Source organism: Oryza glaberrima, chromosome 6 (genome assembly GCF_000147395.1).
Source record: "Oryza glaberrima chromosome 6, OglaRS2, whole genome shotgun sequence".
NCBI classification, from domain to species: domain Eukaryota; kingdom Viridiplantae; phylum Streptophyta; class Magnoliopsida; order Poales; family Poaceae; genus Oryza; species Oryza glaberrima.
This window is the reverse complement of record NC_068331.1, coordinates 8,078,146-8,102,226: the sequence shown is the minus strand read 5'-3', so window position 1 is coordinate 8,102,226 and position 24,081 is coordinate 8,078,146. Positions and strand designations below refer to the sequence as shown.

The following is a 24,081-nucleotide window of genomic DNA, read 5'->3' as shown; positions in this document are numbered from 1 at the left end:
TACCAATGGATCAAAGGGTTAACCTATTGATCCGGCTTGATATCTCAGGGGACAACAGCCTGCACTACATCACAGGGCCTACACGCAAAGTTAAACGAACTTTTCAACAACTAGGTTTACCCAAGTTACCTACTCCCAGCAGCAAGGGTTGACAGGATTACCGATTGCAGGTTCTTTGCAAGTCCCCACCAATTCAGACATCACAATTCCAGCAGGCCGCTGGATATCAGTAGTTAAAGACCACTCACAAAAAACGACAAGCACCAGGTGGAATTAACATAATATTAGCAAAAGATGCAATAATAATTATAACTAAGGCACTATAGTAGTTGGGCTGTATCAGTTCAGCAGTAACATTTACAACTAGGTTTGAGAGAGATCATTTACATACTCAGTCTGTCATAACCTACTTCTCACTAGCATCAGCGCTGCTATCAATTTTATCGTCCGCTGTATCCTCTGGCCCAGTAGACGGGAGTGCACTATCATCAGCTGCTGTAACCTTGTTTTCGTCATCACTTACAGATGCTGGCTCAGCGCTGTCAACCTCAGTACCTAAGGGAACACATAATGTGCGGGAGTAGTGTGAGCCACCGTACAGAAAATAACAGCAAAGAGCATACACTAATCTGGATAGAGAAGAACATTGTATGGAGTACCTTGAATAGCAGTATCGGCGGGTGTTCTATCTTCTGATTCAGCTAATGTTGGAATCTGAGTGCTCACGACAGTATTATTTTCTTCAGTAGCAGCACCCGACGGGCTAGTCGTTTCGTTCGGCTGCTCTAGCTTTGCCTCCGATATTCCTGCTGGGATTTGCACATCAGCAGATACATCAGTAGCATCAGATAATGGCGTTGGTGGATGAGGTGCTGCTGTAGCCACTTGATCATCATCACACTCAGGCGATGTACCGATTTCCTTTGATATAGAGCTTTCAGAAACAGGAACAGAAGCGTCACACGTAACTTCAGTACCACTCTCTTGTTTGATGGCAGCAGACGGGGCAGTGGAATGATCAACTTCGTCAGAACCATGACGATCTATTGATTCAGTCTTCAGCATGGATACATCATCAGTACATGCAGCAGAGATAACATCATCAGTACCTTCTTTATTTCCCAGAACGCCATCACTATCAGCTGCTTGGACAGAATCATCATCATTCGAGTCTTCTGATGGTGAATATCCTACTAGATTCACAGTTTGAGAATCATCATTGGTAAGACTACACTTTGCATTATCACCTCCACTCAAATTGGAAGTTCCATCCACTCTGCCCTGGTCCTTTGTTGATGCAAATTTAGAGTCACTATTCTCTAATCTCTCTTGTTCTGCTGGCTGATTTGAGTCAGTTAACTGCAAAACAGCAGGCACGCTAGAAGGACCTTCAGGAATACCATCAATCTGCATTTTTTCGATCTCGAGAGTGGCTTGCTTAGGACCAATCAAATCAGCAGCAGTATCTTCCTTATCTGAGGCATCATAAGGTGCCTGGCTGCCTGCTAAATCAGTCTCCCTAGAATGGTCATTTCCACTCACAAAATCTGACTCTGTCTGGCAAGCCGCCAGGCCAACGACCATCTTGCCATTAATGTTACCTTGCAGATTTTCCTGATCCCCTATGGGGGAAGATATTGTACAATGAACAATCTCTTTATCAACTTCATGCATATCATGATCATCTGTATAGAAAATTGATAAACTAATGAATAACTACACTTAGTATTGTAAACATGATCATATATATTAATTACCACCTCTGTACCCCTTTAATTGCCTTTTCAGACAATGCCTCCCGTACACCCATCTGCAATTTATTTTCTAACTAGCAAATTGCCTATGCGTTGAAAAAAAAATCATGCTATGTGCACTGCACGCTCATCATTTAAAGAATATGTAGACCTGCTCTTTCTGACCCCTTCAACTATATTGATTCCTTCACTACATACTTGTAAAGATCTTACCAAATAATATGGACATTATTTTGTGTAGACATTGTTATTTTGGGGATCGTTTAAATTTATTGAGCATTGGAGTTTCATCAACACATAGGGCCCATACGTTAGTGATAGAGGTAGTGGAGACAGATTCACTGCCATCACCACTACTACCTTTTAAACTAGTATAGATTATATGTATGGAAAAGTAAAAAACATATTAGTAGTCTAGAAGTACTTTTGATGACAAATCTACTTGTGTAATGCCAATGTGCCATCCACTTTTTTGTGTGCATATTTGTCAGAGTTTAGAAGTTCAGAACAAAAAATATATACTACCTCCGTCCCATAAAAATTGAATTTCTACCTTTGAAACATTGTCCCATAAAAATTGTATTTCTACTAATGTGGGACCCAACAAATTGATTACATCAAAACATATTTCCTCGTAATCTCCATTCCTTCCATCACATCTCTAACTTGATGTCTCAAATTTCCTTTTACTCAATTTTATATATGGAATGTGTGTATTTATTGGATTCATTAAATAAGGTCATTGTGGTCATTTTTCAATCCTACTAATATGTCCTAAATTAGCTAGAATTGCAATTTATATGGGACGGAGGTAATATCTAAGAGGGAATGGTTGCAATAGTGCATAATTTTAAACCAGCAAACCTTTTGTAGATGCAGGTTCTGCAGCCGCACCTATATTCGTTTGTTCTGAAGCACAAACTTCTTTACCTGAAAAGGCAAAATTGCACTTGAGTAGCTGCCAGTACTAACCAAAGGGAAAAACAAAAGAATACACTCCTCCAGTTCTTCGAACTCTAGCAGAACATGGAAGATACACATTTGAAGGATCAAGAATAACAGTCATCCGTGCTACTTTGAAAGAAAAGAGCATACCGTGCATGAAACCTCCTGATGTCATTTCTTCTGATTCAGCTAACGCAGGAGTCTGAATGCCCAAGCTGACATTTGATTCTTCGACGATCACTGCCCCAAACTGACAGGCAGGTTCTGATTGGTTCTTCAATTCTACCTTGAGCTCTGATGGTGCAACTGGCATTGACACTTCATCAGATACATGACTTTCAGGATCCACATGCACTTCACTGCCAGCAGTAGTATCATTCATACCCTTGACAATTTCTACCAGGTTGCGCACTTCATCATTGGAATGGGTGGACAAGCCACTGTGACCTTCGACACAGCCATCAAGGTCATCAACAGTAGTTCCTTTCCTTAGCAATAAATCTTCACAATCAGCTATTTGGGCAGAACTGTCCTCGTTTTTGTCTTCTAAAGTGGAACAACTTCCTGAAGCCATATTGTGAGCACCATCATTTGTCTGTAAACAGACTTCATCTGCTACTTGGGCATCACTCGTTTCCAAGGTTTCATCTGCCTTTTCAAGTTCTTTCACACATGTAAATTTGGGGCCACTTAATGGGGCATGGGAGGAAACAACAGATGTGTTCACGTCATCACTATTATCTAAACACTCTTGCTCTGCACGCTGATTTGGAGTCGACTGTAAAACATCAGGCAAATGACTAGACGAGCCTCTAGAGATATCATCAATCTTCTCTTCGACTTCTATATTGTCCTCCTTAGAACCAGCCACATCAACAGAAGTGCCTTCACTTTGCGGACCATTGCCATCATCTTCTGTGGGGGCAGCATGTTCTGCAGCTTGATTTAACTCAGCTGATTCTAGAGTGTCAGGAGAAAAGCTAGATGGGCCTCTAGAAATACCGTCAAACTGGTCTTCAACTTCCATATTATCTTCCTTGGAACAAGGCACATCAACAGCAGTACCTTCACTTTGGAGACAATTGCCATGATCTTCTGTGGGGGCAGTATGTTCTGCAGGTTGATTTAATTCAGCTGATTCTAAAGCGCCAGGCAGAAAGCTAGATGAGCCTCTAGAGATATCAATCTGCTTTTCTTCAACTTCCATATCATCTTTCTTGGAATCAACCACATCAACAGCGGTACCTTCGCTTTGCAGACCATTGCCATCATCTTCTGCGGGGACAGCATGTTCTGCAGGCTGATTTGACTCAGTTGATTTTAAAGCAACAGGCAAATGACTAGAAGGGCTTCCGGAAATATCATCAATCAGCTTCTCAACTTCCATAATATCTTCCTTAGAACCAGACACATCAACAGTAGTACCTTCACATTGCAGACCATTGCCATCATCTTGTGTGGGGGCAGCATGTTCTGTGGGCTGGCTTGACTCAGTTGATTGTAAAGCAGCGGGCAAATGACTATCATCCATCTGCTTCTCTTCAGCTTCCATATCATCTTCCTTAGAACCAGTCACATCCACAGTAGTACCTTCACGTTGCAGACCATTGCCATCTTCTGCAAGAGTGTCCTTATCTGAGGGATCAAAAGGTATTTGGCTGTCAGCTATAGTAGCCACAGTAGAATTGTTGATTTCTGCTTCGGAACTACCAGCAATTATTTGACTGTCCATGTCAGCACTGCCATCAATTTCACCTTGCACTGCATCTTCTGCCACACTAGATGGAAGTTTATTATCATCACCAGTTTCATTACCTACTTCATGCACCTTATCATGTTCATCACTGGAAGATGCAAGCTCTGCCATAATGGTCTTTCCTGAAAAAAGAAGACATAGATGTGCATAATTAGTGCAAGCATTTCCTATTATTGAACAATAAAAAGTAATAGTAGGTAGCACACAACTCATCTAAAAAAACTCAAACAGCGGGTTTAAGATAGCTGGCGGCATTCAACTAAGTCAAGAAAAATCCCCCCGAACACGACGCCCCACCAGGCGCTCTCAACCTCATGCGGGGAGCAAGCTTCTACCAGCGTCTACGACTACCGAGGTTTTTTTTTCTTTTGTGCGAAACCCAGGTTCAATTGAGCCTGGGTCAGCATCCCCTCTACTGGAGGCTCTACCACTGGGCTACAAGCACGTTCGCAGAACACAACTCATTTAGATCAAGAGAAAAACAAATATTTCTGTTTGTGTCATAGAAAAACAGTACCATCTGTATCACTTCCAGAAAGTTTTGTTTCCTCCGATTCAGGTAACGCAGGGATCAGAGTGTTCAACAAGGCATTTGGTGTTTCTGTACAAGCTGCACCTAACTGGCTAGCTGTGTGGTTTGCTGACTCTAGCTTTGTCTCTGATACCTCCACAGCCACAGGACATGATACATCAGCGCACGCATGACTCTCACCGGGTAAAGGAGCTGGTGAAAGAGGGGCTGTACTAGTGACCAGATCATGGCCACTTTCTACTTGTGTATCAACTTCCTCTGCTATAGACCCTTCCAAAACAGTCAAAGACGCAGTAACACCAGCTTCAGTTTCAATATCTGGTTGGATGGTAATAACTGGTGCAGAAGCAACAGAAGCATTTTCCGTAATTTCAGTACCAACCACTGGTTCGATTCTAGCAGAATGGATGGTTTCATCAGAGTAGCCATGATAGATTTCCTCACTACCAGCCTGCACAGACTCCATTTTCGAGATGGATGTTACATCTTGAACAACATGGCTAGAAGATGAGGCAACATAATTGCCAGAGGTAAGCTCCTTTAAGCCACTGGCGTGTGCAGCAGTAGTATCCTTACTTCCCACTAAATCATCACCATCAGCTAACTGGGCAGAATTGTCCTCATTTAAGTCTTCTGAAGGAGAACATCCTACTAAATTCTTATCATGGGAATCATCGTTTGTACAACTGTGGGTTGGATTGTCACCTCTACTTTCATTGGAAGTTTCATCTGTTTTGTCATGTTTCTTTGATGATTCAAATTTTGAGTCACTGTTCACTAGCTGATTTGAGTCACTTGATTGTAAAGTGGCATGGGAATCACTGGAATAGCTTTTGGAGATACCATCAATCTGCATAGCTTCAACTTCAACAGTGCCTTGCTCAGCACCAATCACAGTATCTTCGCTTTCCTGACCATTGTGATCATCTTCTGTGGGAGCAGGAGTGGCCTTATTGGGGGCATCACAAGGTGCTTGGCTGCCTGTTAAATTAATCTCAGCAGAGACTTCATTTTCAGAGTCAAAAGCTGCATTTCTTTGACAAGAGGGCACACCACAATCTGTGTCACCATCAATTCTGTCTCGTGTGTCCTGATCCCCAATTGGTGAAAATATAGTGCAATCAATCTTATGATCTACTTCACACGTGTCTTTTTCGCGATGACCTGTACAGATATTGCATTATTTTATATGCACAAGTATAATAATTAGCTCAGAATTTTAAATAGAGTGCCACCTTCTGTTGATGCTGTTTCTGCAGCTGAAATCATCTTCACTAGTTCTTGACTATGAAGTTCATTACCTGAAAAGGCACAGATGTGCATGAGTAAACTGGGCTCAGTATTGCTAATGACCTACAAAAAATAATTATAGAAGAGCATACTCTTCTCATTTGCACTTGGCGTTGGTCCCATGAACTCCACCCTTTCACTCAACTCTAGCAAAACATGAAGCATGCACATTAGCTGTATCAAGACTACCGATCGGCGGTGCTTGTGGAGAATCTGAAGTATCCGCTGTGCTTATATGCATGAGCGCGCGCGCGTGTGTGTGTGTGTGTGTGTGTGTGAGAGAGAGAGAGAGAGAGAGAGAGAGTACCATGCACATCGCTTTCAGGTGATTTACTTTCTGATGCATCCATTGCAGGAGTTTCAATGTCAGACCTGGTACTTGTTTCTTCAGCATTTGCTACAATAGACTGCGAAACAGACTTTGTTTGGCTCAGCTCTTCTAACCTGAGTTCCGACAATCCTACTGGCTTTGACACACAACCAGATACATGAGACTCAAAATCCTTTCTTAATTCACAAGCAGGAGCTATGTCATTAGTAGATGCACCAATTTCTACTGTGCTAGCCTCTTTGACGGACTGAGTGGACACACTGATACTTTCATCTGACGCATCAGTATTAATAGCAGTGGTGGTTTCAACACTGGTTCCTCTACTTACCAAAAGATCACCACCATCGGCTGCTTGCAAAGAACTATCCACTTTTTGTGAATCCATGTTGTTTGAACCATCATTTATCTGACTGCTGGTTTGATTGTCAGTGACACTCTTATCCAAGGGCTCTTCCATTTTCTCCTGTTCCATCCCGCATGAAAATTTAGAGCCAGTAATTTCTGCACTCTCCCCTTCTTCTGCAAGACGATCTGAATCAGTTGATTGTATGGTAGCAGGTAAGCCATGAGAAGAGCCCATAGACATTTCGTCATTCTGAATAGCTTTGACTAGCATAGTCTCGTCCTTAGCATCAGCCACAGGAATGACAGTATCTTCACTTTGCAGACAATTGAGATCATCGTCTGTAGGGGCAGCCATATCCTTACCTGAGGCATCACAGGTGGACAGCTTATCCTTACCTGAGGCATCGCAAGGGGCTTGGCAACCTGCTAAAACAATATCAGTAGAATGGTCCTTGTCAGAACTAGGAATGTCTACGTCAGTGTTAGTATCAATATGAACTTGCAGCTTGTCCTGCTCCCTATTGGATGGAGAGATAGAGCCATCAACAGTATTATGAAGTACTTCATGCATGTGTTGTTCTTCACTACCTGTACAGAGATTAGGTAAACAGCAATTAAGAACTGTTTTGAATGCTTCAGATTTTTGCATACAGCAAATCAACTCTATCAACACACATGGCAGGTCACATAAGCTATATCAAGAACAAAAAATACAGTGTTTGTGCACAATCTTCAATATTTTGTTTGTGTGTGTGTGTGTGTGTGAGAGAGAGAGAGAGAGAGAGAGAGTACCATGCACATCGCCTCCAGGTGACTTTTTTTCTTCTGATTCAATCAATGCAGGAATCTGAATGTCCAAGGTGGCATGTGTATCTTCCAGAGTTACTTCACCAGACTGGCAAGCAGATTCTGATTGGTTTAGCGATTCTAACTTGAGCTCTGAGGATCCACCTGACATTGACACTTCACCAGACAAATGACTCTCAGGATCCCTGTGTTCTTCCGAAGCAACAGTAATATCATTGGTTGATAAGCCATGGGTGGACAAGGCATTGCGAACATCCTGTAAGCCATCAGAATTCATAGCAGAAACGGCCTCCACCGTAGTTGTTTCAGTTCCTGCTTCACCCCCATATGCTACTTGGGCAATTTTGTCTGCTGAAGGAGATGACCTTTCTATGGGAGAATCATCATTTTTCTCAATAGTTGGTGGATTGTCACCACCACTCTTATCCACGGTTTCTTCTGTTTTTTCCAGTCTCGTCTCCGATCTAAATTTAGACCCAGTCATCTCCAAGCTTTCCCCTTGTTCTGCTGGTTGATTCGACTTTTGCATATCTTCAACTTTCGTATTATCTTGCTTAGCCAGAACCAAATCAACATGAACACATTCACTTTGCAGACCATTTCCATCATCTTCTGTGGAGGCAGGAGCATCCTTATCTGAGGCATTGCTAGGGTCTTGGTCATCTACTGCAATAACCACACTAGCAATTTTGTCACAAGGGACCAGGCCCGCATCCGCACTGCTATCAATTTTATCCTGAAGAGTGTACTGTGCACTAGATGGAAGTGCATTGTGATCAGCAATTATTTGATGTACTTCATGCACCTTATGCTCCTCATCATTTGCAGATGCTGATTTTGCTGCCGAAACCATCTCTTGTTCCTGCTCTGAATTATGACCTGAAAAAAAAAACATAGATTTCACCATGAATACTGTAATCTAAGTTTTACTGTTGAACAAAGAAAGGCAACAGCAAAGAGCACACTACTCTTCCAATATGGATCAAGAAAAACAGTTTGCAATGGTGTGAGTGCACACATGTGTGCATGCGTGTTTTTTTTTTTTTTGGGGGGGGGGGGGTGTGGGGGGCACATCACCTCCAGGAAGCTCTCTTTCTCCTGATTTTTCATCCAATGCTGGAATTTGCGTGCTCAAGGCGGCACTTTTTTCATCAGTACCTGCCTGGTCAGTTTGTTTAGTCAGCTCTAACTTTGCCTCCAATATGCCTGCTGGCATTGACACTTCACGCACACGATTCTCAGCATTGTTCTGTTCTTCACCAACAGAACCAGTAGCATGCGCAGCTTTCAAAGTGTTGTCTTCCTGTTGCTGTGTAGAAGAGCAGACTGCAGTGCTGGGGTTTCCTGACATCTCTGCCATTTTAATATCATCTGGCTGCTTTGATCCAGCAAGTCGAGCACGGCGTTCAGATGCAGCTGTTGCAGAATTACTTCTGGTGCGGGGTTCCCGAGCTGAACCTTTCCTCCTCCTACCTGGTGCCTTGCTCGGAGCACCACTATCGACCTCGGATGGCATTGTGGTGATATCCTTGCCCGAAGTATGAAGTGAAGCATGTGATTCAAATTGGACATTTGCTAGTTTATGATCAATAACAGGATTCACTGATGAGTGGGTAGTAATTGTTTCCGGATGAGTAGTCGCGACTTCAGAATGTACTCCCACATAATCCTTCCCTGTCTCATGCTGCACTGGAGCCTGGAATGAAACAGATGGAGGTGCTTCCAAGTGCGCACCTGCTAGTTTCTCATGGCCAACAGAACTAATGGATTCTCTGGCAGGATGTATTTCAGAATGAGTAGCATGGGCTTCGCTGAATCCACTAGGAAGTGTAGCCTCGTTAATAGGAACAGCTATCGGCGTACTTGGTTGAGAGTCATATCCAGATTTCTCATATGATGGAGAGATAATATTTGGTAATCCCTTAGAAGTATCTTGACAACTACCATCTATTTCCTTCACTATTCCTATTTTCTCCCCTGTGCTCATGTCAGTACCTGCAATATCAGCGGTACCAGTACCGTACAATCTCCTGCTAGCTGCTCTTTGCCTAGTGCTCACCCCAGTGTCCTCACTACCAGTACCAGATGTTTTCTTTCTGCGGCGACGAGCACCTTGCTTCTCAGCAGGTTTATCCGCAACCACAACCTCTGATATTTTTGTTGACCCTTCTGAAACCACAGGTATGGTAGGTGTAGCTACGGACAAGTTTTGATCAGTGCCCCCTTGAACCAATCCAGCATTTTCATTATGAGCTATCATTGGCAGCTGTGAGTTGGCATTTCCTGAGGTAGTTACAGTTCCAGCATATATGTCTCCTGCCAGAGGTGTCTTAACCATTTCATCTTTATCTCCTCCAGATGGGGTTGGAGTGCCTTTAACTCCTTCTGGCAATAATGCAGCAGGTTTAGATATGATTGTATCCTTCTGCAAACCTGCCATAGCATTTGCATGTGATGAGGACACATTCCCTTGAGGATATGATGAAACCACAGAACTCGCATATGCTTCTCCACTACCAACTGCAACCACAGGACTTAGAATAACATCTCCTGCACTAGCAGCAAGAGACTTTGGTTTTCGGCCTCGCCTGCGAGGTGTTTCTCCTGCCTGGGTCTTTCTACCTCTAGATGTAGCAGGGGTTGGTGGATGAGGTGCTGAACTGGATACAGGTTCATGAACACTGTGTGCTGGTATACCAACCTCCTTTGCATTAGACCCTTCCAAAACAGCAATTGATGCGGTATCCTTATTGTCAGTACAAATTACTGGTTTGATGGTACCATCTGGTGTAGTACCCTTAATCTCAGTACCAACATCTGGATTGCCCGTAGCAGATAGTGCAGTAGAATCAATGGTAACATCTGGAGCAACCGAATGAATGGTAGTAGTTGGTGCAGAAGAACTGCCATCAATTATAGTTCCTGCCTCTTGTTTGCCAGTATTTGGTGGAGCTGTAACAGGAGATAAGGAAGCATCAGACCTTCTGGGTCGACCTCGTCGCCGTTTAGCAGGCGGGGAGTCTCCAACAGAAGAAGCTGGCTCTTTTTTGGCTTGCTCTGGTTCTTTTGAACTCTCTGGAGGTACTTCCAACTTAACCACTTTAGGGACATCTGCATCCCTTGATATACCACCAGGTTGAGGTGAATCGGGGGAATCAACCTGACAAAGCTTTTCAAATTCTTCTTCAGTCCATTGGTCCTCATAAGAGCGAACCTACAAGGATTATACCCAAATTAGAATAGCAGAATATCAACCAATAACAAAGTGATACGTCTGTATATATTGAACAAAGCACCTCCAAATAAAAACAGATTGAAGAGATTGCTTCTAGCCAACATGATTCTCCTAAATGACAGAGCTTCTAAGAAATTCTTTCCACACTTCTCGAGGTGGCTGCAGAATAACTCAATTTCACCTCTTCACCCATTTGTTTCCTATTTCTTAAACTTTATTCAAGATTGTAGTCTAGTTTTAGTTGATATCTTTTTTTTCTGGCCATACAGGCCTCCACACATGTTAGGTGTTGCAGACTTTTGCACAAAGTCTATATATATACTTTACAATGGGTCATCCCCTACTGTTTCATGTTGATTTTTAAAAAAAAAAATTGCTTTTTTGGCCCTTAAACTCTTCCTGAAATTCATTTTTTAACACTGAAATCAACAACCAATTACATAGTATTTTTCACCCTCAACTTCCAAAACCAGAAAAATAACACACTAGGAAGACCCTTTTCTGTAGTGATTTTTGTTGACTGCTCCTGTTTATGCATGTTCTGCTACCGTGGACACCACTTAGTGTCCACATCAATGGAATTTACCAAAGAAGAGGTCAAATCAGCAAACTTCATTGCCATGTCAAGCAAAATCACTATGGAGTAGGGTTTAGCATGCTATTTTTCCAGTCTTCAAAGTTGAGGGCATAAATAACATTTTTTTAGTTCAGGGTGAAAATGGGAATCAAAAAATAGTTATAACGGATAAAAATAGATTGTACCCCCCAAAACAAGTTGTGTACAAAAGATTAATGTGCAACTGACCTCACGAGCACGTTTGCCCCTTCCATAATGTTGTGTGTCAAGACCCCCAAGCTCACCCTTCCTCCTTACAACCTTCACACTTTTTATATTTGATGACTCATAGATCTTCATAGCATGACAGAATGACTTCAGATCATCATCAGTTACAAGACGAGAAGGCATTACAGAGGGATCGAGCCCACTAGTTGAACTATTCTGAACAACTGTTAGCCAAGTAGCCTATTCAAGAATCAAATTCCATTAGAAAAGAAGTAGTACATGCACAAAAGAGGTGGGGAACTGAAGTTAGCACAGAGAAAATATCAAAATGAAGAATTATATACAAATTTTGTGTACCATTTCTTCCTCTCTCCTTTGCTTGTCAATAGATTCAAATATATCAATCTCATCTTCGCTGCAAGGAGGGAAATGTGGTGCAATTAGTCACAGACTAGTATTAACAATGATCATGCCCCGGTCGTGACATATGTACTAACAGCAAAATAGTCTTACCTCCGAGCAAGAAGATCGTTGAGAGCATCATCATCTAACACTGGAGCTGCTTCCTCCTTCTTACCCCCACGTAGCAGTGATTCAAGATACTCTCTCCGATCTTCAGCACTGAAATTGGTACCCATAGACATGGTATAATGGAAAGGAAAAGGGGATGTAGAGAAGTTAAATCTTTAAAGTGAGTGAAGAATTAACCTTGTGTTGTTGTCAAAAAATCCAGCTGTAATACTCTGATTAGCAACACCTAATTTATGCTCTGCTGAAGCCCTGACTTGCTCCTCCACTGTTTGGACCTTATATTTGGCAAGGGTATCCAAGTCAGAAACAAATGGCAGAATTGAATTGTTGTAGTTTGGAGTGAAAGAATTCTTTTTTTCTTTGCTCCAAAGGAAGTCTTCGTTTTGGAAAGAACAAGCAGTACCTATTTCTTTTGGTCATCATACAATCATAAATACATTCCATCCAGGCCCAATTATATCAGAAGATAAAAGATTCATATAGCATTTTAAAATATTTGTGGCCTGTACTGGTTTTTTTTTTTTTGAAAGATGTGTTTATCTACCTTCCAAAAACAGCATTTAGTTGAAATAAACTCTTTTGGGGGTTAACAGCATTATATTACTCGAGCAAGCAAAGACTCCTAGAACTAGACTCCATAAAGCAGCACAGAAAAGTTTTCAAATTCTAACATAATGGAATGAACAGGTCAAAAATATAATGCAGCCCAAATGGCGAAAGTATTCTCTTTCTTTCCAAGCTAACATTACAAATGTTATTTGTTCTCTTCAATTCCCAGATAATCAAGTGATAAATGGACTGCAAAATACTCCTAATAATGAAGAAATCCTTACTGTTTCTAAACGTAAAACAAGAACTTCCTTCTTCTGACCAATTCTGTGAGCTCTAGCTTGTGCTTGCAGATCAACCTGAAAATAGAGGGAAAGTGTTATTTGGAAAGGTTTTTAAAGAATAAATTCCTGAATGATATCATTGGAAGAATTCTAGCTACCTGAGGATTCCAATCAGTGTCAAATATGATGACAGTATCGGCTGCTTGGAGATTAACACCAACACCTCCTGCTCGGATACTGTGGAAAACAGGGTAGGAAATAAACTTTAAGAGCTAAAATATCCACTCATTAATAAGAGTCGAAGTTCAAATAATATAAAATTTTAGCAAACAAAGATTCATTAATGCACAAAATACATCCTCCAAGTATTGCTATGTAGTTCACGTACCTAAGCAGAAAAATGAAAGCTTGAGAATTAGGATTATTAAATTTGTCGATAAGAGCTCCTCTCTCCTGGCCAGAAGTGTGACCATCCAATCGGAGGTATTTATACTTCTTCCATACAAGATAATCCTCCATTACATCAAGCAATCTTGTCATTGTAGAGAAAAGCAGAACCTACATGGTTGTAATTGAAGTTGGTCAATCAGAAATTATAGCAAAAGAACAAAACAAAGGCACAATAGAAACGAGATAAACTTGCAGCTAAAATAGAACGTCTACAGAAACTAGTAGATCTGGCATCACGTGGTGCAACCAACCGCGTTAAAATTCACTTACTCTATGGCCAGTGGCTTTGAGTTTGGGCAGCAATCTATCCAACATCTCAAGTTTTCCACAGAGCCTCAGAATTGATGGCAGGTAGTGTCTAGGTAAATAACCCTCAATCTGCAGAAATAACAAAAAGGCTGATGATAAGCAGAAGAAAACAAAAAAAAATGTGGCAGGATTGCAGAGTTGTGTTCTACCTCTTCAACATGAAGTTGGCTAAGGTACGGATGATTGCATATATTCCTCAATTCCATAACAGTATTGTGCACAGAGCGGACCTACAGGATATGAAGTGGTATCTTACGACGAAACCTTGGAAATATTTAGCAAGTGAAAAGGTAGAGTAAATGAAAGAAACAACTTTTGAGCGGTCACAAGGTATGCACCTTAACTGCTCCAATTCCACCAAGGTTTTCCTCCACCCTTTTTATTAGAAGTTTCTGATAAGCAGATGGCCAACATCTTACAAGTCTTTCAATCTTCTCCGGCAATTCATTTTCAACCTGAAGGAAAGAAAATACATGAAAAATAATGCACTATGTGCATGATGTACGTACCAGTTCAACATCAGTGTATCGCTTTGAGGAACACCAATACATAATTATGGAAGCATATTTAGGCCTTCACATATCACAGAACACAACTGAACCTTAATATAATCAAAAGGGTGAATGAAGCAATCTCATGCAACTAAACATAGCATATTAGGGAATTGGAAAGGAGAATGTGTTAATCCCTTGCCAATTGCAAACACTACTGATCAACCTGAAGTGTACAGACTAATAAATCATATAACATGTACAATAAATACACTAAATCTAAAAGGTTGGTGCTCCATAGTGCCTCAGTTTGATATTGCACATTCAACGAGTAAAGCACAATATGTAATTATTTTTTACACTCGTCGAATAAGTTGCACGGTGAACTGCTAAAATGTAACTAATCTCAAAAGAGGCATTAACATTCCAAACAAAATCAAAGACCTTATGCTTAAGTCTTCGGAGTACAAAAGGACGAAGAACTTGGTGAAGACGATTTATGATCAGCAAGTTTTCCTCCTCCGACAGTAAGGCCTTCAAGCATGAAATATAATCAGAATCAAGGGCCCCATGATATAAAAAAAAAGTCTCCTTTCACACACACCAAAAAGAAAAGAAAAAACAAGGCATAGAAGCCTTACCTCCTCGGTTGAGCTATCACCATTACTTTCAAATGGTTTGTTAAACCACTGAGAGAAGTCTTCTGATGAGTTAAATATATTAGGCAACAGAAAATTCAAAAGTGCCCATAGCTCCTCAAGATTGTTCTTCACAGAAAAAGAGCATCAAATCAGCAACGAGTGATAGAGAGAAAAGCAAAATGCAGATAATTAAGTAACACATACTTCATGTAGAGACTACTGTATGACCAGGCAAACAAACAATTGAAACAGGCTTGAGTTGAAAAGAAAAGTTATTGAACTAAAATAGACAGAGAAAGTGCAAACTGTCAAACCTGCAGAGGTGTTCCTGTCAACAATAGCCTGTGAGAGCTCCGATAATGCTTCAAATCAGCATTAAGCTTACAAGATGCATTCTTTATACGGTGTCCTTCATCGATAATTATGTAATGCCACTGTATTTTGCTTAGTTTTGGCCTATCATGCTTGTTCATTAAGTACTCGTACGTTGTCAAAAGAACATTGAATTTCTGATGTACAATCATCTCTCTGGAATGAAAAAAAAAACTAAAGTGAATAAATATTAACATAAAGCAAATCATGGATCAGATGGAAGAATTTAAAACCTACTTGAATAGTTTGCGCCTTTCTTCTGGAGGGCCAGCATAGGCAATTTTATTTATACTAGGTGCCCAGAAGTTGAGCTCCGATTCCCATCCAGGAAGAACAGAAGATGGTACAACCACAAGGAATGGCCCCCGGTCATTTTTTGTTTCCATGAGGTAGCATAACAAAGAGATTACCTGCCAAAGTAGAAAAGCAGGCAACACAAGTTGAATTAAGGTAATTGTTTTCACCAAGTAACATAACGGCCAACAGGAAATGCTTAGTGGCACTGCACTAGATCTTACTTGCACTGTTTTGCCAAGACCCATTTCATCAGCTAAAATTCCATTTAAATTATTATTGTACAATGAAACCAGCCAACGCAAGCCGTTCATCTGGTACCTGCAATAAAGCAAGCAAGCAACTGATCACAAAAAATGTGTGGTGGATGATAAAAGAAGTAATAGAAGCAAAAATGTGAAAGATAAGAATATATAGATCACACTTAGAATATACTCCCTCCGTTTCACAATGTAAGTCACTCTAGCATTTCCCACATTCATATTGATGTTAATGAATCTAGACATATATGTCTAGATTCATTAACATCAATATGAATGTGGGAAATGCTAGAATGACTTACATTGTGAAACGGAGGAAGTATGTAGCAACAATGGGCAGTGAAACTTACTCTCGCAATTTCCCACCCTGAAGATAAGAAGGTTGGTCGTTCACGACCTCCTTTACACTAGAAAATGGAGGCAATTATGTAAGAATTAGAAAGGCTAAGGGAAAATAATGAACACTAAAGCATTATTGTATGATAAACTGAAGCATGTAATTTTATCCAATTAATGATGTAGAAATACCTGTGGGCCAATTGATAGTATTTTTCATTGCTTTCTAGATAATGCTGTAGAAGAAAATACAGTTAGGTGATTCTTCAGGAAAATGCATCTAATCAAGACTCAAGAGCAAAAGGTAATGAACAGACCTGCGGCTGGTAGCTCTCATCTTCAATATCATTTGCTGTGCTATCAGAAGCATATGAAACACGGCCATCCATCGATTTGGAACCCTGTAGTTTGGCACCAAGCTTCTGTAGATATTTCTCAGTCTCTCGCAGAAGTTGCTTAACACGATCAGATTTTGCATCCTAGAGATAGTAATGTTTATTAGAATTTGACTTAGTCCAACAAACATTAAGAAATACGAAGGATTAACCAAAAAATATAAAAGGAAGTCAAAAGAAAGCAACCAACACTCACCTGAACCATCCTAAGATATCCTTCAACATCATTATTCTTAAGCAGGTTGATCTTCTCCCGCTGGATCCTGTCTAACTTCTCTCTATGAATTCGCTCTTTCCTCTTGTGGAACTCTTTTACGTACCGATTGAAACCCTTCAAGCGTTCTCTCTTAACCTTGAAGCTATCCTCCAGTTTCTCTCTGCAGTTTAATAGGTAAAATATTTAACAAGCATAAACTATGAGCATACTAAGCTCATAACTTGCAAGGTAATTGCTGGTTGAAACAAATATTCTGGTCTATTTTGTATAAATATGTTTCTTTTCAGTAAACCACCAACTCCTCCTGGGTCAACTTCTTTCAGTTTTAGCTTAGCCAGGTTCAATTTATAAAGGGCAAGGGCAATCTTAGAATGGCTATGCAACTGGAATGTTCAGAGCGCAGCTTCTAGAAAACTATTTCTTCTATAGTCATTGCTCTAAAGAACCTGTACAGGAAAATTAAAACGGTACTATTCCTAGAAAGCAGCTGCATTACAGACACACCCCCAAACTATTAGGTAGTACATGTATTCTACAAAATACTTAAAGACCAGGTACAGATAACTTAAAACATTGGCTAAAAGTAAGAAGAACTAAAGATAAAGGAGTGGGTCGTGATTTCAATCCAACCTGTGGGCCTCTATATCAGCAAAGAACTCCTTCTGTCTCTCACGAATTCTCTTTTGCCTTTCTTCCTTCATTTTCTGTTCAATTTTTTCAAGCTGTTTAACACGACGTCCATGTCTATGTTTCTTTACTGATTTTATGCGGTCCAAATCAGTAGTATTAGGCTTGAAAAAGTCCTGCAAAAATTCACTGCCAAATAGAAGAAATCAAAACAGGGGAAATATAGCCACAGAAACATAGTCTGGTAGGAAGAGAAATTAAAAGTTCATGGTGTCCATGACAGGCAGACCTGCGCACACGACGTTGAAGTTGGAGAAGTTGAAGCTTTTTCAATTCAATGACACTCTTTGTTTTTGCAGAAAGATCCTCCGATGAACTAACATTTTCCTGAAGAAAACAGAAGGAATTGAAGTTTTCAACTAAGACTTACAGTGTGTTGAATATGGTAGCATAACACATGCACATGTGCACCAAATCGAGATGTCCATTGTATTAAAAAAATCACAACACATGAGGAAAAGACTGTACTTTGGAAACAATCTTGTATACATGAAACATAAACAATAATTTATAGACATGTGTGACATTTCAAAAGTGTGCTTTTCAATTTCCAGGATTTCAAAGTGAGAAAAGTAGGGAGTGACCTTTAGCTTCTCATAGGATGCTGAAATTCTCCTGTGTGCCTTCTGTAACTCTAATGCCTTCCTTTTGTTTTCTTCATATCTTCTCTTCTGATGATCCAAAATCCATTTATCAGTCATTGTGTACTTCGGAGGAGATAATGGTAAATCATCTTGCTCAGAAAGATCTTCGTCTCCTTCATCTGCAGATCGCTCAAATATCATCTCTCCCATGTGGCTACCATTATCAATTTCATTGCCAGCTGTCTCAGGAGTTTGATCCTTTCCAGATAAATTGTGGTTGCTACCATCAACAGGCATATGATGAGGCCTCAAAACTGCAAATGGTTCTTTGGACACTTCATCTTTGGCCAAGAGGCCAACTTCCATACTAGTATGCCTATTACCACCCAAAGGAGATGGTCCCTGGCCTCCTACCCAGCCTAAGTTCCTATTCAAATTTTCTGCATCAGCCTTGTAGATCTCAGGGGTAGTTTTTCTTGTATCTCCCTGAAAGTAATGCAGTTGCCCAGATGGCATGGGAGATATCGTTTCTTGAGAATGCATTTCAGAATCAGTTCCCTGTATAGGAACGGTTTGCTGGATATTTTCTGCTTCAAATGATTTCTCATGTTCAGCTATCTTGATCTTCTTTTTAACAATTTCTGGGTCCTTTGATGCGGAATCAACATCCGCAACACTGCCTGTAGATGTTGATTGAAGTCTAGAAATATCACTTTGCCTACCAAAAATAGCAGGGTTTTCCTGGCTGTTTCCATTTTCCTTTCCAGAACCATCAGCCATTCTGATCTCACTACCTCTCTGACCTGCACTGCCACCTGTTTTTCAAGCATAGATTCATCAAGACTGACAAAGCAGACAGCTCACACAATAGTGCTCTATTCTTAGTTTTTACCTTCTGAAGCAGGGGGACCAACACCTAAAGCAATTTCAAGATGTACCTTCCGGGGCTGCAGATTATTTCTACAAGGAAGTACAGCCGATATGAGTGCTACAGAGATGAGGTTTCAGATGAGGTTTCAATATTAAGCATAGATGTATTCTGTCAAAGAACAAGACACAAATTAGGATATGGAAGGGTGTGCAGACCTAAATGCAAGAAATACTAAGCACTGCGCTCTGAGCTGCTTCAACTGCTGCTCTTTGAATGGAATGCTGGGAGAGGTTTGAGACATTTGAGATGAACCAGCTCTCTGAGGTGCTCTGACAATTCCGTGCCTTTCTTGCATTGGACTGCCCTGAAAGTTATACCGCATTTGTGTGTCAAAATGCATCTAAAATATTAAGTCAACCAATGGAGATACACATATCAATGAAAAGATGACTGTATGACCAAACAAAAGTGTTTCTAAAACTGGCTACAGAAGGAGATTTACTAAAGTGCAAACAATACTTTTTGTGCAAAGTTCAACAAGAAGTTTACGGAAATGAATACCACACCCTTCATGGTTTGCCAAATATATTGCAATATGTCTACAAATAAAAAAGAAGGAAATATCCCAGAGGAATTTATCTAGAACAAGCGAGCACAGGAACAAGATTTTTGCATTTCACTAACAAGGATTTCTCCCCCAAATATAAGTCACAGTGTCTCGAAAACAGCATGCAAGCACAAGCTTTTAACATAAGGATATTTAAAATTAAGCTAAAGGTCGTACATGCATGATCCCCAGCTGAGCTCCAGCTTTAGAAGAATTTAGTTCACTGCCAGTATTGCCTGAAGTCAAGTCTTTCCCTTTGTCAAGATACTGTGGACCACCTCCAAAGGAAGAAGACACATAAGGAGGAACTGTGGGGTAATCCATTTGTGATGCAGACATAGAATTAAAAGTTCCTTGTGATCCTAAGTTAACTTTCCCTGTAGCATAAGCACAATCATTAAGGTAAATTTTTGAATTTCAATGTCTCTAGTGAGACTATTATGTAATTCTTTTTTAATTGAAGTACCTTCGACATTAACACCAGGTCTCATTAGGTTGGGAACAGACCCTTGAGTATTCTTCATAACTGGACCTTGTGCATTCTGGTTCCAGCCAAAACTAGCATTAAGTAGATTTGCTCCTCCCAATATACTTTTCTGCAACTCAGCAGGAATGTTGCCAGAAGCTAGTCCTTCAGCAAAATTTGAAATTTGTGCCATTGTGAATGGATTTGATGGTTTAGTCTTGTCTATAGTCCTTGCAGAAGAAGCTGATGGTCCTTCCTGGTGAGCCCTAAAGAAAGGTGCACCACTGGGTAACGGTGGCACCTGAGCATTACCAACTTGTAATGTATGTGATGGATCGTGTTCGACTGTCCTGGAAAGTTGACCCTGAGTACCAGCTTTGCCAGGCTGTTTTCCCTTTCTAATATTTTGTCCGGTAGACATGGCATCTGATTTTGAGTTGTCTTCAGAATGCAAGTCCCCTGCTGCTTTTGGATCCACTCTTTTTCTCTTAGAAGATGATTTTTTGCTTGTTTTTTCATCTGACTTCAAAGAATCATGTGAATTCATAGATCTAGTATCCTCTATTTGCAGACTGGCAGGGCTTTCCATTCCAGAGGATCTTCCACTCTTCTGTGACATGGAGCCTTGATGAATATCAGCTCCTGCAACATCGCTCCTATTTGGTCCTGCTGGGACCCTGCCTGAAATAGATGCACTGTGACGTGCCATATCTGCTGAACCTGACAATATAATACAATGCATCATCAGGTCAAACTCATAAATCCAAAACAGGTGGCTGAGATTACCATGTTGATTTACTTGGTTACCTGATGGAAAATTCCATAATCCAGCATGCGCACTACTTTGGGATGCATCAGTACCAACCATGGGAGGTTGACTGCCAATGATCTCCTTATCCTTAGGCATAGCACCACTAGAATCTCCTGCTTGTGGACCACCAGCTAATGGGATTCTCGATGATCGCAACGCATCCATATCTATTCCATGTTGGCTTACAACAGTCTCCATGGCCCTGTTGACAAATGTTAATAGAAGTTTGGAATTGTGGAGGCAAAAATTAAGGTCTAAATTATGAAAAATCAGATAAAACTTTATTTCGACACAGCACCTTTTCACTTGGTATTTCGAACAAATAAGGTAGATCACATTTGTGATAAATTACGTGACACCAACCAGTAAGGAGACACAGTGTGAGTAACTTTTGTGTTTTTGTGTGTGTGCGCGCGCACGAGTGTGTGTAAACTGACAAACACTACATTAAGAAAAAATATACAAGATGACCATACTTGGAAAATCATGTGTTTCACAATTCCGCGGACAAGAGAAAGCACAATGGCTTAAAAACACTACACGCATGATTTATTCCCAAGGAATGCAGTCCAAGGCAAAAGTTGCTAAAGGAGGCGTTCCAGAAACATTGGCCGCAAATTTGTTATGTCCACAGAGTCATGGAAGGTCATGATACATAATATTACACTACAAACATGCCAATTGCCAGCTAAGTAAAAGTAGCTCGCTCCTCCCGCCTTGCTGCTTTAGTTCAGTTCTCTATCAGTCTACCGTGCCCTTGCTGCTATCTTCCACCTACTTCTCTCCAACTATTCAATTTTTTTCATCGGTTCAATAAGAAGGTTGGAGGATGAGCGCCTCCCACATCGTACATCTTAGCATAATGTGTTACTTCATTCCAAATTGATCTACATATTTCATAGGTACACCAAGACCAAGAAAAGCTAATAACTCTCTCATATTATATTTACTCTAGCAACAAACTCGATGCATGCACCATCCCCACTATTTCCTAGCCAATAGCAAATCAAGATATTGCATGTGGGTTATAAATACTTGTGTGCATGGATGCATGCACCAATGTCCATTTACTTCAATGCACAAATAACGAATAGACTTAATGAATGAACACAAATATGATAATCATTTAGGAATAACCTCAAAAAAACTATATGATGATCATTTTGGAACGGAGGGAGTATTCCTTATTAACATCAAGGCAGTCACCTGATATAGCTTAAGGAACCTATGCATCAGTACACCTCATAACACATCTAGGACGTCACCACATATAATGTTTCCACAAGTGTCGCCATACTTATGATTCACTGATGCGTGAAAATCCAGTTTGTTAGCATCTATAAAATTAAATGAAGTGGAACTCTAACACAAGTATAGTACAACTACAATACCAATTTTGAATGTCAATTATGACGATACAACAAATGGAGCAACGCAATTTTTGTTTTAACATTTAAACAACTCTGACTCACAAAAAATGGAAAAATCTATAAGGTATTTGAATTTAATAGATAACAAGTTCTTTCTTAAAAGAAGAAAGTCTACAACTAAAGAAAAAAAATCACCTTGATATGACCTGATATGGCAGTGACTGCTCTTTTCCACTTAGTTTCATATGTTGGCATATCTGAAAGATCAAATTAAGTAAAAAGGTTATGGTCTGGTTTTAAAGTTTTTCATATCCTCCTAAGCTTCTACATAACTAGCTGAGCAACATACCACATAAAGTTTTGTTGCTAATTTAGCAGGTTCATCCTTTGACTCTTGAATGAGTTTCTGAAGAAGCTTTGCAGCCTCAAGCTCAACTTGTTGGGATGAAGCCATTTGTGAAACTACCTGTCATCAGAGTGAGATAATTCCAAGAGAAATGAAATAAATCATAGCTCATTTAATTTTTTGTAACCAAGTAGAAGCTCATGTAAATGAATAAAAATTACAGCCTTCAAGCATCAGATACAGAATATATTGTGTACAGATACCATAGCCTGGTATTTCAGGGGTATTTTTAGCTGATGCAGAATATTAATGCAATGTAGAAAATTATTACATCATAAACAATATGGTACTGTAGGTTAGCTACTAACATCAGGACTTCAACAAAACAACTGCTTTAGGTTTTCCTTGCTCACCACAGATGTGATGCTAAATCGATAACAAGAATCAGACTGCTTACACTGTTACGCATAAGCCATCTTTGATTCAAGCTGTTTTTGTATAAAACAGAAGAAATATCACTACTTGTGCAGATAAAGTTTAGAGATTTGGTATTTCTGGAAACATGTAACACCGCATGGGGCCTTAACTGCAAGCTACACCATCCCATGCATACAATGGAATAGCTCCAACTTTTAAGAATGGAAATAAGCTTTATTAAGACCAATCAACTAAAGCGCCAAAAGCAAGAGATCCCATCCTTTAGCAAAAACTCACAAAGAAACTAAGCGAGTGACTACATCCAGGACAAAACCAGTCAGATCATGCTAGATATTGCATTTACCTGTCAAATATGGCACCAGGCCAAAAATATCTCAGTGTACGGTTCAGGGAAAAAAATTCTAATTATTTTAATATGCATAATTTTTTTTCCGCACAGGATACCAAAATTATCAGGCGTGGTAGGCAATTCCACGGCACACCGCAATCAAACCTACTATCTAGAGAAGAAGCCGGATGTCCCGAGTTCATCTCCCCCCAAAACAATTTACTTTCCCACTTACGCACTAACCCTAGCTTAAGAGGGAGCAGCGCTACACTGATCGCTTCTCACCAGATAGGAAAGAGGTGCACGATCCCCAAATCCGACCAAAGCAGCGGTCCCGTGAGCTCGAGCTCCAAGCAAAACAACCAGAGAAGTCGTCGTGGGGGGTGGTGGCTTACGGCGATTCGGGATCCGAGAAAACCCTAGCGGGAGAGGGGGGGGGGCGAGACGGGTGACCCCGGAGCCGCCGCGCGGGGAGGCGGTGGCGGCCTCCGGAGAAGAGGCGGCGGCGGCGGCCGGCGCGGGCGGCCTCGCCGGGGAAAGCGACGACGGCGAGCGGCGTGAGAGCTACGTGCCCGAGCTCGAGCTCGCCGCCTCCGCCATTCCGACTGACCCTTTCTCTCTCTCTGCAGTGTGTCCTCCTGTGTTCCCCTTTCTCTCTCTCCTTT

General features: G+C 40.7%; 1 protein-coding gene across 4 annotated transcripts; it reads right to left on the bottom strand.

Annotated features, from left to right (window-relative positions):
* Positions 1-268: 268 nt before the first annotated feature.
* LOC127775388 (chromatin structure-remodeling complex protein SYD) lies at positions 269-24,081 on the bottom strand. Of its 4 annotated transcripts, XM_052301612.1 has the most exons (40): positions 23,812-24,080; positions 22,654-22,770; positions 22,500-22,561; positions 20,931-21,136; positions 20,124-20,843; positions 19,835-20,034; positions 19,266-19,414; positions 19,072-19,139; positions 18,180-18,994; positions 17,825-17,922; positions 17,539-17,724; positions 16,888-17,068; positions 16,614-16,775; positions 16,489-16,532; positions 16,311-16,367; positions 15,925-16,021; positions 15,644-15,816; positions 15,349-15,562; positions 15,035-15,160; positions 14,838-14,927; positions 14,241-14,357; positions 14,052-14,132; positions 13,864-13,971; positions 13,532-13,701; positions 13,302-13,380; positions 13,144-13,218; positions 12,488-12,585; positions 12,293-12,400; positions 12,137-12,194; positions 11,801-12,019; positions 8,838-10,974; positions 7,746-8,639; positions 6,585-7,541; positions 6,370-6,423; positions 6,223-6,288; positions 4,973-6,151; positions 2,850-4,577; positions 2,619-2,684; positions 660-1,685; positions 269-555 (listed from the first exon to the last, which is right to left on the bottom strand). In XM_052301612.1, the coding sequence occupies exons 2-40, from the start codon at positions 22,756-22,758 to the stop codon at positions 407-409; spliced, it is 13,122 nt and encodes a 4,373-aa protein (XP_052157572.1). In that variant the 5' UTR covers positions 22,759-22,770; positions 23,812-24,080; the 3' UTR covers positions 269-406. The 4 variants fall into 4 exon arrangements, with proteins under 4 accessions (XP_052157572.1, XP_052157570.1, XP_052157571.1 ...); XM_052301610.1 differs by having other exon boundaries at positions 20,124-21,136; positions 23,812-24,081; XM_052301611.1 differs by having other exon boundaries at positions 20,124-21,136; positions 22,654-22,766; positions 23,812-24,081.